A 13,962-nucleotide genomic window follows, 5' to 3' on the forward strand; every position below is an offset into this window, starting at 1 on the left:
TTATAGAAACCTGTCAGCTTGGAAGGGTTGAACATGAATACTTGTTATCTTAAAAGGTTAGTATGACTGTTAACTGGTGGTAAAAGTGATAAATATAATTAAGTTTGTTTAGCTTTGAAATTGAAGTATAACTTCTCATCTGAAGAGAGTTTATTATTTAAAACGGAAAACTGCCATAAACAATATCAGAAGGTAACCAATAGGCAGAGACCAAGCTTTACGTGTCAGTCTTCATTTAAACTGGTAAAGTCAAGAAGATTTCTTATATATTAAAATCAGCTTAACAATTCTTGTCTTCCACTGCCTTTTGCTACAGGAATAAGCAAGGTCTACTAAACCTTTACTGGATACTGGTTTCTGACTTGTTTGCTATTGTGTGCAGCAGATTTGGAGTTTAAAGATCATAAATACTAAATTGGTCAGTGTGGAGAGGGACAGATAAAATGTTGTTTGTTCTTGTTTACGTCATGTTGTGTGTCTGGTCCTTACTTGGGCAGTGTGCATGGCTTTATAATAAACCTGGCATAACTTAGTGTTTCACTGTAGTTATAAAACATTCTAATCCAATGGATGTAGGAAAGCGGGTCCTTTGCTAGTGAAAAGTACCACTGAAATCAGTGACCTGTAACAGCTCTGCCTCTCACAACATGCTGAGGTCATTGTCTGCAGGAGTGGTGGGTTCAGGGCATAACGAACTTGGAACTTAAATCCAGTCCTATTTTTGGGAGGAGGAGTTTAAGCAATAAGCAATAAGTATCTATGTTGTACAGATTAGTGCTTTTAAAATGCAGTCTTTGAAATAACATTGCTGCATTACTGCTTTTTGATACCCCTGATTTTAGATCCCCAGGAATCCTGACCTTCCAAATGCAGCTCAGATACAAAAGGAGGAGCAAAAGAAGATAGATGAGTCTATGCCTCTGAATACTGAAGAAAGTGAAGAGAAAGAAAAGCTTCTAACACAGGTAAAATAAAATCAGCTGAAGTATTTCATCATATGTTTTTGCTAGTATGGAATAAATAAATGATTTATAAGTAATGATAAATACAAACAGTAAAGCTATACTGATGTTAAAGAACAGAGCACACAACATGTAATGATTTTGATTGGTGTTGCTTTGAGGGGCCTTTCCTGTTCTTGAACAAGTTTGTATCTTAGTCATTTACTGTTTGTTTCCTTGAAAGTCCTTGAAAATTTCTGAGGCAACAGCTTGTATAATAGATGTACTACCAGCAATACATGCAGAAATCCAATCAGTGGATTTCTTGTAAATGCATAAAGCTTGTGTGTTTTTTTTAAAACAAAAAGGGTTTGGATCAGGACACGCCTATGTCAACGTACATGGTATTTGTCTGAGTACATGGCAGGTGTCTAAGGCATGTCACATCCATTAATTTTGTCACAGTCGAATTGTTAGACATGTTCTTTTTATACTGGGACTGAATTTCTGTCACTGACTAGTTTTTTGACCTTTTGGCTAATTATCTTGCTGAGTGAGCTTATTAAAAGCTGATTGTTAAAAAGAAAGGTGTGTCTCAAAGTAACAGGATTTTTTGATTCAGAAAATTTTCTGTAAAAGAATTGGGGATAGTGTACCTTAAAAGAAAACTGCAAGGTCACAATATCACTATTAATTTCGCCTATGTATAGCAGAGGAAGTATTTAAGCTGGGGCTGATATGCTTATCAGTACTACTGTTAATGATTAAAAAGAAATAGTTGTACTGTGAATGTTAGACTCACTAAGAACATGCTAATTGTGGAGTGAGCTTATTCAGCTGGAGAACTGACAAAGTTCCTTGTAAATACATTTCTGTGATGAAAGAAACTCAATGCACTACAGAGTATTGCCCAGGCATGTGATTGTCTTGTTTGTTCTTGGCATTTTCTGCTTTCCCTGTCTTTAAATTATAACGTCTTTTTCTTGGATAATGTTTTTATGCATTGCATCTCGCTTGTTCAGTTTTGGATTGATTTCTTTGGTACATAACAAATTCTCTGTTTGACAGTGCTTTAAGAGTTTTTTTCATTTGATTGCATCTTTTTGGACTAGAGATCTTTTCTTGACATACTTATGCTTTCATCCAGCTGTTTGTCTGGTTCCAGGTTTGTAAATGTCTGAAGTAGGAGCTCTTACTTTTAGATACTTGCCCTGCTCTAAGAACTTGTGATGACACTTGCATTGATGCACCTTGTACTCTTCTGAGGCATGGTTCTTGTATCTGCAGGAGGGCGACTGTCACTGAGCATGTTTCTTTGGAGAAGTATCACAAAAACTTCAAAAAGAAAGGATAAAAAGCTTTTACTAATGCACATGGAGTCATGCCCAAAAACAACTCCTTAGACTTTTAATGATTCAGTAATAAGCCCTGGATAATGCAAGTTTGTGGAAATCCTGAAAGACCATTACCCACTGTAATTATGTGATGTTGCGGAGGAGCAAATGGTACATACATAAATCAGAATTTTGGAAAATGCTTACCTTCGACCTGATAATGCCTTCTTAATCTCTTGCTGCTTACAGGGTTTTACAAACTGGAATAAAAGAGATTTTAACCAGTTTATTAAAGCTAATGAGAAATATGGTCGTGATGATATAGATAATATTGCCCGCGAGGTGGAAGGAAAGTCACCAGAGGAAGTCATTGAGTACTCAGGTTTGTGATATTTTGAATGTATTTATTTCCTAATACCAGAGTGTTACTGTGATTTTTGCTACATGTTCTTTTAAAATTACAAGGTAGAGATTTTGGATGCATTTAAGTATTTCCTTTTCATAAAGTGTGCAACGGGTTTTGGTTTTTTTTTTTTTTTCAGAAGACTAAATTCTATTAAAGAGGTTTATTTTGCAGCATATAACTAACACCTACAGCTGCCTTTAGCCCTCCTTAGTCAAGATTTAGAATTTGACATTGTTAATTATCACCGACAACAGGGACTTGTGAAATTGTGAATTTGCCATATACTGCCAATGTGGTTCTTTATGCTGTATCTCTGCTGTTTTACCTAGTACACTGTATCTTTGTCTTTTGTATTTACACAGTGCTTTTGAGATGTCTTCCTCTTTCAGCCTTGGATGTAATTTTACTAAACACCTTCATGAAATCGTGAATATGATTTTGCAATATTCTTCCTGTAGTTAAAAAGGAAGAGCTCTGCAAGAGTTCCCTTCTAAGCGTTGAATTGATTTTACATTTAAATATGTTGCATGTAAATTTTGTTAGAATTTTTACTAAGCCTTTACTTACAGTTAACTTTTAAAGGTACTGAATAAAGAATCAGTGCAAGTTTATTTTTTGGTTAGCATAGTAAGCTGGAGAGCATTAGCTCACTGTTTAATATTTAATAGAACTACAAGCTAATTTTTTGGTTTTTTTTTTGCCAGAGTATTTTAACAGTAAAGTTTTAAGTGCAGAGGAAAAGATTATATTCAGCAATATTGTTTTGTGTTTTCAGCTGTTTTCTGGGAACGTTGTAATGAACTCCAGGACATTGAGAGGATTATGGCTCAAATTGAACGAGGAGAGGCAAGAATTCAGCGGAGGATCAGTATCAAGAAAGCCCTTGATGCCAAAGTAATTATTCCAGGTTTTTTGTTTTCTGCAGCTGACTTCAAACAGTTCCTTCAGAAAAGGAAAAATTGGGGATGAGAGTTCTGTCTTTTTATGCAGCATAAGTAGTATTCCATCTAGCAGTGATCCACAATATCATGTAACAATTCCCTGATTGTTAACATTGATAATAAACGTATGTTTATTAGTCCTTTTGTTTTGTGTTCAGATTGCAAGGTACAAAGCACCTTTCCATCAGCTGCGTATTCAGTATGGAACAAACAAAGGCAAAAACTACACAGAAGAGGAAGACAGATTTTTGATCTGTATGTTACACAAGATGGGCTTTGACAAGGAAAATGTGTACGAAGAGCTGAGGCAGTGTGTGCGCAATGCTCCTCAGTTCAGGTTCGACTGGTTTATCAAATCCAGAACTGCAATGGTAGGTAGCACTTACAGGGACTAGGGCATGACATGAGGTATCTTGTTATTTTTTTTAAGCTCTGGCACATACAATTTGTTTAGGAAACAAATGCTGAAAGAATAACTTTGGGTTTTATTTTTGTTTCTATTTTTTTTTAAAGTAAACTTTTGCCTTAGTACAGAAAAAACACAACACAACTGAACCAACAGATTAGAAAAACTGTCAAACTGAAGTCCTATGTTACCCAGAGGGATTAATGCAGAGGTAGACTAGACTTAAAAATGTCCTTGTTACTTTTACTGCAAACTGAGTGTTTTACCAAACAATGGTTCTTAAAATATGACTTTTTTAGAGTTGCTAGATAATATTAAAGACTGAAAACATCTGAATAATATACTTGGAGAAGGAAGCAGGATTTTTTATACAGTATTTAATTTCTAACAGCATGAGGAAAGTTAGTGATTCACATAGAAATTAATCATTTAAGAAATTATTTAAAATGCACATTGTGAATGTGGATTAGCCCATGCAAGTGCTTAAATTTCTTTAGGTATACCTTACTGAAAATTTTGTTTGTATTTAAAGAATATAATACAAGGTTAATATCAAGTAGACTAGTACAGGGAATTTTAGAGCATAGCCATTCGTTTTTAATTCAGTCATTAAGCAGGAATTGATTACCACAGTTTTAGTGGTTGCAAATATTAAGGTATGTAGGTACCATCATCAGAAAACTGGACTCTTTCAGTGTTAAAAAGCTGTTGTATCTGTCCTGAAATTTTTGCTCAGTTCTTTCTACTTGTTTGTCTTCATTTCCTGACTTCAGGATTTATCTGAAAGAATGTTTCTCAGAGTTCTGGATACTGTACTAAGAATAAATAAATCATAAGATAAAATATTTAAAATGTGTATTAGAACAGGTGGGTATATTTGCTTTTCCCACTACTGCTTGTAATTATGCAATACACTTTTTACTTGGTATTTCAGCAATTGAAGCATTTCTGAATAGTGTAGCAGTTAGCCCTTAATTAAAAAGAATTACAAGTGTTTCTTACTAAAATGTCTGTTTGAAGAAATACTGGATTTTAAAATGACATCCATAAAGAGAGAAGCCTGCAATACTTAGTATATTAAGAAGTTTATTTTAAGTTGCTTATGCAGGAATCCATTTAAGTAAATCATGGAAATGTGTACTAGAAATTAAAAACGTAGCGTAGTGTTTAATATTAGTTGATATATAGTTGTCCAGGGTAGAGTTAAAAGAGTTAAATATTCAATTTAAGTCTTGCACATCCTTATGTTCAGTATACTTTTTTTTTTTTAAATGGGATAGAAATCACTTGCTCAAGTGTAGAAATAAGTTCTGTGGTGTCTTAATGCTGAAACTAAGACACTGGGAATATAGTGAATCTTTTGGCTTAGGTTTTCTTTTAAAATTCTATCCATTTATAATTTTAGTTTTTCTGCTACTACATGATTGAAAAAGAATATTACGGAAATACAAACTTAAAACAATCTTTCTCTTTCAGTGTGCATTTAATTTTCTGAAATGTTCTAAATTATCATGCTCTGTATGGCTTAGTAATATAGTTGATATATTCTAATGTCCTGACATTTGTGGAGATATAATTTCTATGGGTCCATTTTGCACTAGTTAGATGATTATTTTTTTTGTAAAATGTGCTGGAAAATCACATGATAAAAATAATAAACAAAGTATAAATACTAATATTTATAGAGGAGTAAATAAGTTTAGTGAAAGTGGAGAAGGCTTCCTAAAATGCTGAAATTCACACGTGATGATTTACTCATATGAAACAAGATAAAAAGGGCAGCATAATTCTGAAAATGGCTTAGCAGGCTCTTTGAGAAAGCTTTGTGTTCTAACCACTAGATGTCTCTTGAATTCCATATAAATTGCTAATTTATCTTCCATTTTATTACTTCTGTTTGTTCTCCCAAAGATTTCTCTTCAATAAACAAATTCTGCTTCATTTAATTATTTTATAATCAAATGGTATACCCAAAATGTAAGTTCTTAAAGATACCATGAGTGCCTAATATTGTAATTTTTTTTTCTTTTTAAATTAAGCACAGGTTGGGGTTTTTTTGTTTGTTTATTTTGTTTTGTTTTTTAATTTCTGTCCATGCAGGAAGAATGCAAAATATCATGGCAGTAGTGAGGCATGTATCTGTTCTGTGAAGTCATAAATTATGCATATTCTCTTTCAGCTTTCTGCAAACACTCCCCGGCATAAGACAAATGACTCCTTAGTAAATACAGAAATACCCAGGCCTCTGGACAGAGCTGAGGGCTGCCTTTGCTCCCAAATCAGCATCTCTGCCTCCAGCCATGCGGAAAGCAATGGTTCAGTGCTCCCATTTTATTTATTGCAATCCAGGTCTTTATAGCTGTGAGGAGGTGAACAAAGTACAGATACTCTCTTTCCATCTGATAAAGAAAGGTATCAGGCCACACAGAATAAAAACTCATCTCTGAAAGTGCAAGGCATTTTTAAATAAGTGTATTTTCATAGTACTAAAATGGAATGCAGCAGTCCATATTGAAATTTCAGTAGCTTTAGTGCAGGATTTGTCGCTCAGATTATTTTTCATGGTAGATGTACAAGCAACCTGTGTTAACTGTCAGCTGATTTTGTGATTTTTCCAAAGAAACTTGTTCTTGAGTCTATCTTCTGTCCACAACAGATGCTTTGGAGCAGTAGTTCATCTGGAAAGTCTAACCATGAACCTGAACACTTTATAAATGTATGTATTTATGCAAGCATTTGTCCCCAGGAAAGAGAAGGATCTTTCTGAGGGCCTTAGGCAAGTGGATCAAGGTTATTTCTTAGTCTGATTAATTGCTTGTTTTGAGTTTAACTCAATCCCATTTCTCATATGCTAGAAAAAAATCCATGATCATCATCCTTGATGATGATGATGATGATGATGATGAAGAAGCAGCTTGTCATCACTTTTTACCTCAGTTCCTAAATCTGAGTGCAATATACACAAATTTAAATGATGTAAAATACTTCTGGCATATTGACAATCCTCATTCTATTTTGGTCTTTTTTCATCTCTGTCCATCTGTAGAGTGTAGGTTTTTGGGACAAGGGCTCTCTTATTCTATGTTTGGGTTGTGATATATATATAGGGATGGCTTGAAATCAAGTTCAGAGTTGTTGCTTTTCTATATGAAATTTGTTGTTTGGGTGCAATTTGAGGGAGTTTATTGATTTAAGTCAGAGTATTTTAGCTCCAGAAGGACTGTCACATACCAGGGCACAAGCATGGCACCCTAATTCATGGTTTAACCTTCACTAGAGTGTGGGGGGTTATTGCTACAGAGATGTGATAAAAGCGATTTATTACAGTACTCTGTTGGTGAAGCTAGAAGCATGACACTGGAACATTTCTGGAAGGGAGTTGTAAAGAAAAATGTGCTGAGGATTTTTTTTTGTGTGTGTCTGATAAAAAGAATTCAGGTGGTGGTAGGATTCTCTGTGTCCATTCTGAACTACACAGTTTATGCCCAAGGCCATGGAGCAACCTTTGCAGAGGAGTCTGTGGAAACCATAGAACTTAAATAATGTGGTTAAGCTTGAGGGGTAGAGCATCTCAAAGATGAGTCACATGCTTGCCTGTTTGGGAAGGTTCAGAATCAGGAAAGCTCAGAGGCTGCACCTTAGCCATCACCATGATGGACCATGATGGCTGAGGCAATATCCAGCTTAGCTATGCCGAGAAAATAGAGATTAATTTCTGGGGAAAAAAGGTCACTTGTTCTCTTCATTGCAAATGGACCCATTGCAGGTTAAGATACATGCTTCTAGGTAATTCTCGGATAGGCTATGTTTCAAAAATGGCTTCACTGAGTTTAGCAGACATGAGACATATTTTTTGTGCTTTGTTTTCATCAGAAGAGAGCTTCCTGCTTTGTGCTGGAAAGAAAAGCCCATGGAATCATATTCTCAATAGTACATAGAATATACAGAATAATAATAAAAATAGGGACTGTTAGGTATTTTGTAAGACATCTTTTTCTTTTAAATGGTGTACAAGAAATTATACAAGTCAAGTGAATTCTGTTAAGCAAGACAACCATTAGTAATTGCAATACAGATATTTTGAGTTGTATTGGATATACTTTTTAATGTGTAAACAACATGGCATTTAGTCCTGATGACTTTCAGATGTCTTGCAAGTCTTGATGTTAAAAGCATTTAGGGCCTACTATCTCAAGTTCTGTAAAAATACAACAGTGAGTTCACAATTTAAGACTGAATAGACTTTTAGCCAGTTTGCAGCTCTGTGTCTTTTCACCAAAAAAAAAAACCAACCCACCCTAGTCTGTTTGCCACAGAAAAGTATTGCTTAAGATAGCTTTGCTTCTTTTTCTCTCTTTAAAGATATACTTGAAGTTCTCTTTCCTAAAATCTTGCATACTATGCTGGCAGGCTGTAATTTGCTTCATTAACGAAGATGAACGATCACATCAGTCTTTGGGATGACAGTCTGGAAGACAGAATCCTGAAAACTCCTTGTCAGGAGGACAGAAAATCCTTTTCTGTTTCTAAAGGTTACACTGAGGGAAAGACAGATAATAGTAACTGAGCTAATGATTAGTATTATTGAATATTTAAGGAAAATGTAAGTGCTTTGAAATTAAAGAATTTTGAACATACAAGATGCAAGAAAAGCTGTAAAATTTGCTTAAAAGTTTGATGTGTTCTCTTTCCTTAGGAGTTTCAGAGACGCTGCAATACTCTCATATCATTAATTGAAAAAGAAAATATGGAAATTGAGGAAAAAGAGAGAGCTGAAAAGAAGAAAAGAGGAGCAAAAGTTACAGCAGTATGTTTAGCAGCACTTACTTTACTTCCAGTGGGGTAGAATTCAATTATATATTTTTTTAGATTTAACTGAAATATTTGTCTATTCACAGCTCTCCTAGATTTGCTTAGGTAGGTATTCCCAATGTTTAGTATTTGAGGGTGCTTTTTTTTTGTTTTGTTTTGGTTTGGTTTTATTCAGAAATCTTTTGTTTAAGTAGCAGAGAAAGACTTTTTAGAACGTTGCACTGCCTACTTTCTTCCTACTTATGTAGATCACATTTTGCTTCAATTTCTTCTCAGATATTTTTTTCTCCCCTGCATAGTAGTTGCTGGAAGGAGAAATTAAAGTGCTGCTTTATTTTGAGGGGTTGTCATCTTTAGAACAGAATTGTCTATAAGTCAAGGTTCTGATCTCTTCATCCAATTCATGGTATGTGTGACGCCTGCACCACTAAGACAGTGTAAAGATTTTAAGAATATAAAAATGGTAGGAGAATTAAGTGTCTACATCAGGGATTAATATTTGCCTTTCCATTATATCCTACGAAGATGAACTGAAATCTAGAATGCATTGGTGTCATACATTCCCTTTTGAATAGTCAGTTATGTATTTAATTTTTTTGTTTTTATAATGCCACTATCTTGTTAAATTTATACTTATTTTTTCTCTTTAGTCACAGAAGAGAAAAGCAGATTTGGCTGCTGAAAACTCTGGAAAAAAGGATGCTAAGAAAGTGAAGTCATGAACCTGAAAACTGAATGCTAAATATTAAACTGCCACGTTCTTCACTCCATCTATGTATATTAATTGCCAACTTCTTTGTATTCATGGTACTCTTCCCCAAGTCCCATGCTTTAATTTTGCAAATTTTGTATCCTTTACAATGTCTTTCTTAACCTAAAATATGTAGCTTTATATCTTATGCATTCCATTATTTTTGTGTACTGTATTTTGTGAGTTTCATGTCTTTGGCAAAATTCACTCAGTTCTTGGTTTTCTGAGGCTTGTGCTGAGGTTTTAGCTTTTATATGTTTTATATGCTGCTGCTTTGAAAGAAAACCTAGATTCTATAGCTGTATTGTTGTTGTTTCATATTTTAAATTTATATCGTTGTTGGAAAATAAACGAACTTAATTATTTGAAGAGAAATATACTTCACCTTTGTTTTCCCTACCCTCTCTCCCTTTTTTGCATAGCTACATTTAGAGAGAATGTTAAAGTCTGTATAATTGTGCCTTCATCATCAATCAGATTTTTTTCAGAGGAGTACCTAGACAGGACCAGGAGCATGACAGAGCAAAACCTAGACTGACAACCTTGTTTGCTCTCTGCATTAAATGGACGTTTTCTCTGAAATTTTCAGAAGGAAACCCAGCAAATACACACTTCTTGTTTTTCTTAATCAATGATTTCTGCTGGTCTACATGCTTAAACACAGGGTGAGGTTTTTCTCAGAATGGCCTCCAGATGAAAACTTTTCTAAGACTCATAAAAGGAAGTAGTCGGTTCACAGCTTCTGGTTGTTTAAGTAGCAAACAAAATAATTCACTTTCTGGTTGGTAGGTTCCTCAGCTCTGCTGCCTTGTGCTGAAAGATCTTTGTTGCTCTAATTATCTCAGCTAAAGTTCTTCTTTTACCTTTAATTCAACGTGTCAGTCAGAAGCTATGGGGATATGTTATGGAGTGCTCCTTTTAGTATTTCTATTTTAATGAAGGGATGAAAGTGTTGGATGTATGATTTTTTGACTGCAAGAATGGCCTTTATTAAGCAGGTTCACAGTTCCTGCTCATTTTGGAGTCTCTGCCTTTCCTGGATCAGTAGAACAGTGGCTGTGACATCTGATGTTTTACTTTAGTGTTCTGTCTCTGATCTGGTGTTTAGTACAGACCTTGCTATAGTGAAACATACTCTCATAATGTCAGGTCTAGATTAATGCAGTGTGCTTTACATGGTACTTTCCTTGAAGACTACTTGTCAACTTCTTCTAGTGCAGTTTGCTTCCTTCAGTGGTTTGAGGTGTTTTGAAATCAAGGAACCTCTTTACTCTTTGTATTTTGTGCTTTGCATTGGCTAACTTCTTCTGTGTTTGTAAAATATAGGACTTCATAAAATAAAGTTCTTGAGCTTTGCCCATATTCTTCTATGTCATTTTAAATATATTGGTATGTCTTTGAAGTTTTTGGGATTAGTATCTCTTAAGTTTGATGTGGAATTTCTCGCTTTTTTGGTAGTGTCTGTTAGAGGTTTGGGGCAAAATGGGTGTGATGATTGGTTGAGCATTTCAAAAGATAATTCAAAAGATTAGGTTATGTATTTTGGAGTGTAACTTTTGGCCAGGGACCACATTAATTATTTCACTGGGCTTATATTTTTAGGACTTGATATTTGTCTGTTGAGCTTCATCTGATGAGTAGAGAGGTGCATCTGATAAATGACAGGGCACAGATTCCAGGCAGGAGATTGGTCTTAGGAGTCAGAGCATGCTTTTAAATGACTCTGCAACCCAGGTGGGATTGGTGTGCTCAGGAAAGAAGCATGTCTCCTCAGAATGTAGTTCTGGTATTGGAGCAGTTAACATCCTGCTTTATTCTTGGGAGGAGGACATCCCATGTAATTGTGGAAAAAGGCTGCGCAGCTACACGCATATATAACCACAAATCCCTGGAGCATTGCTATTAATAGAGGAAGATGCCTTATTTTCATTTGTATTTTGGCTCATCAGCCACTCACTAAGTTTATGGCCTGAAATGATAAAAACACGTTAAAAGAGATGAGAAACAAAGGCTGAAAGAGCCAGTTGAAATGTTTATGGAATTACGTGGCTAGGTCTAGAGCTTATTCTATTGCTCCTATTTAGCACTGGATGAATATTTTAATGTTTTAAGTCTTGAAATAAGTGTTTTCTGGTTCTGTTTATTGTAGATTAGCTTTGTTTGACTTGCATGGTTTTGTGCATCCAGTTTTTCTGTGTTGCAAAGTGTATGGAAAGTCTTAAAATGGTAATATCTCAACATATTCTTTTATGCAGATTTCTTGTTTTGAGTCACCACTTGAATTAATGTTCATTCATCTCAATGGCATGATACACAGGCCATATAGCTAAAGATAATGCAATTGTTCTTTCAGATCTTATCCCTTGATCAGACAGCTTCTCTGAAGAACGATAGATTCTCCCAGAAACTGTTACCTCTCGCAGTCTGTAGTCGCTAGTTAAACTGAATGTGCTGTTGAACAAGAGTCCTTGAGAGCATTTGGACACTACAAACCAGTTCCTAGGGGATTGAGCCTTCTTATCCATCATGTGATAACTAAAGAAAATTGCCAACAGCTGCTGGACAGGATTAAAGAAAAATGGATCTTTCTTTTCCTTTTTTCATTCTTTCAGTTGCAGATATCAACACAGTGTGTGTCTAGCAGTATCTTAAATTATATGTTGCTGTGACTCAAAATTAGGTGACAGAAATGAAAGAATCTTCCTGCTTTTAACTGCTATTTTCTTAGGCAAGGAATACTGTTCATAAGAAATTAGTAAGCACTGAATGTTATGTGATAGAAAACTTATGAAAAATTTGGGCCTTTAGGGAATTTTAGAGTTGCCAAAAATGCTGCAAGATAAAACACTTTGAAAATTAATTTAGTTTCTTTTCAGTGGACAAGTAAAATTTGATTGTGTAAACATCAGGCTTGAAGAAAGTCACCTAGCACCTTTGACTCACGAGGCACGTAACGTCCTGGGAGAGGTCACAGCAATTTTGGTGGTTTCCTTTTCACATTTTCATAATTTCCAACTTACTAGTTCTTTTATTTTTGAGTTATGTTAGTGATAACACCAAAAAAGTAATGCAGCTAACCACCTTCATTGTATGTAATTTCACTTTGTTACAATGACACAGAAGAAATTAACTTTCTTCTTGCTGGTAATATTAGACCATCTTTAGATGTTGGTTTGCACAAGTTGTGTTACTATACTAAAATATTAATAATTTTTTTCTAGTAGATTAGCTTTGCTTGTTTGATTTAGTGCTGATGCTGGTAAGGGGTTAAGAAAAAAGCAGCTATCACTCTGAGATGATGAGCAAGGAGTACAGTATGCAGAAATTAATCAGCATCTCTAAGTGTCTGATGGTGATGCCAAACCGATTTTTGCTTTTATATATCTTTCATATATATTTGTAGTTTTGTAGCTATATGAAGGATATATAAAAGCAAAAATTAGCTTGGCATCAATGGAAGTAATGTTGTTGTGCAGTGCCTGCAGTTCCTGCTGTGTGCGACTGTGTTACAGGCATTCTCTGTACCATGCCTCCTGCCCACATTCAGTAGGGGGATTAAGTACATTCAGTGAGGAGAAATTAATGCTGAAGCGTTACAGGTTGAAAAAAGAGGGAATTTTGCAGTCAGTATTAGTTTATGTGAATACAGAATTATGAGGTTGGTGCACACATTGGCACTTGTGATGCTGGAAGGGATTGGTCACCAACTGTAGTCCTGATCTGACTGAAGAGAGGTTGACAGTTGTTACATTTTAATTAACTTTATCTGGTCCACACACTTAATTTCAAGCATGTATGTAAATGTGTTCGTGGCTCCTAGTTCTAATGTTTGTTATGTTCTTTTTCTGAAAGACTTGAAGTTGAACTTGGTTTGCATATTTTGAAATGTAATGTACTCTTGAATTGCATTTGCATGGTATCCATCCTTTCATGAGAGCCTTAATAGGAGTAATATTTGCTGCCTCAAAGGTATGTCGGTGTCGTGTTGTTCAAGATAACTTCTGAAATTTTTCAATCTAGGATTTGTTTCTTAAGTTGTACATATATGAAAATAAAAGTTAATATGAACCTGATGTCTTCTGGTCATTCTGGTACATACCAGAGGGTATGTACCATACAACAGGGGTATGTTATTTGGATACTTTCAAGATAGTTTGATTTGGTTTTGTTGCTCTTGTGCCTCCCATAACCTTCAGACCATTGTGGCTGAATGTTGTAAGGGGGGGATATGGCTGTTCCACATCTGCTTTCAAATCATAGTTTCTTGTAATCTAAAACATAGTACCTATGTTTTTGTGACAGCCTTGCCTGTGTTGTCTCTTAGTATGGTGTTACACAGTGTATGTTGATCCTATATTAAAGTGTATTGCT

The 13,962-nt window shown here is 35.1% G+C and overlaps 1 protein-coding gene across 3 annotated transcripts in view; it reads left to right on the top strand.

Annotated features, from left to right (window-relative positions):
- The window catches only part of SMARCA1 (SWI/SNF related, matrix associated, actin dependent regulator of chromatin, subfamily a, member 1), a 35,590-nt gene extending 21,931 nt beyond the window's left edge, over nucleotides 1-13,659 (top strand). Inside the window, exons 19-24 of one of the 3 annotated variants that reach the window (XR_009278516.1) lie at nucleotides 843-965; nucleotides 2,525-2,657; nucleotides 3,457-3,575; nucleotides 3,781-3,993; nucleotides 8,725-8,945; nucleotides 9,491-13,659. Coding sequence is in view for 2 of the 3 variants with exons in the window: in XM_058847473.1 (XP_058703456.1) it covers nucleotides 843-965; nucleotides 2,525-2,657; nucleotides 3,457-3,575; nucleotides 3,781-3,993; nucleotides 8,725-8,835; nucleotides 9,491-9,562 (771 nt within the window). In the remaining variant the exon portion in view is untranslated. Of the gene's footprint in view, nucleotides 1-842; nucleotides 966-2,524; nucleotides 2,658-3,456; nucleotides 3,576-3,780; nucleotides 3,994-4,801; nucleotides 8,946-9,490 lie in introns of those variants that run through there. The other 2 variants (XM_058847473.1, XM_058847474.1) reach the window with 2 other exon arrangements.
- The last annotated feature ends 303 nt before the right edge of the window (nucleotides 13,660-13,962 follow it).

The sequence above is a fragment of the Poecile atricapillus genome, chromosome 12 (genome assembly GCF_030490865.1).
Source record: "Poecile atricapillus isolate bPoeAtr1 chromosome 12, bPoeAtr1.hap1, whole genome shotgun sequence".
Taxonomy (NCBI): Eukaryota; Metazoa; Chordata; class Aves; order Passeriformes; family Paridae; genus Poecile; species Poecile atricapillus.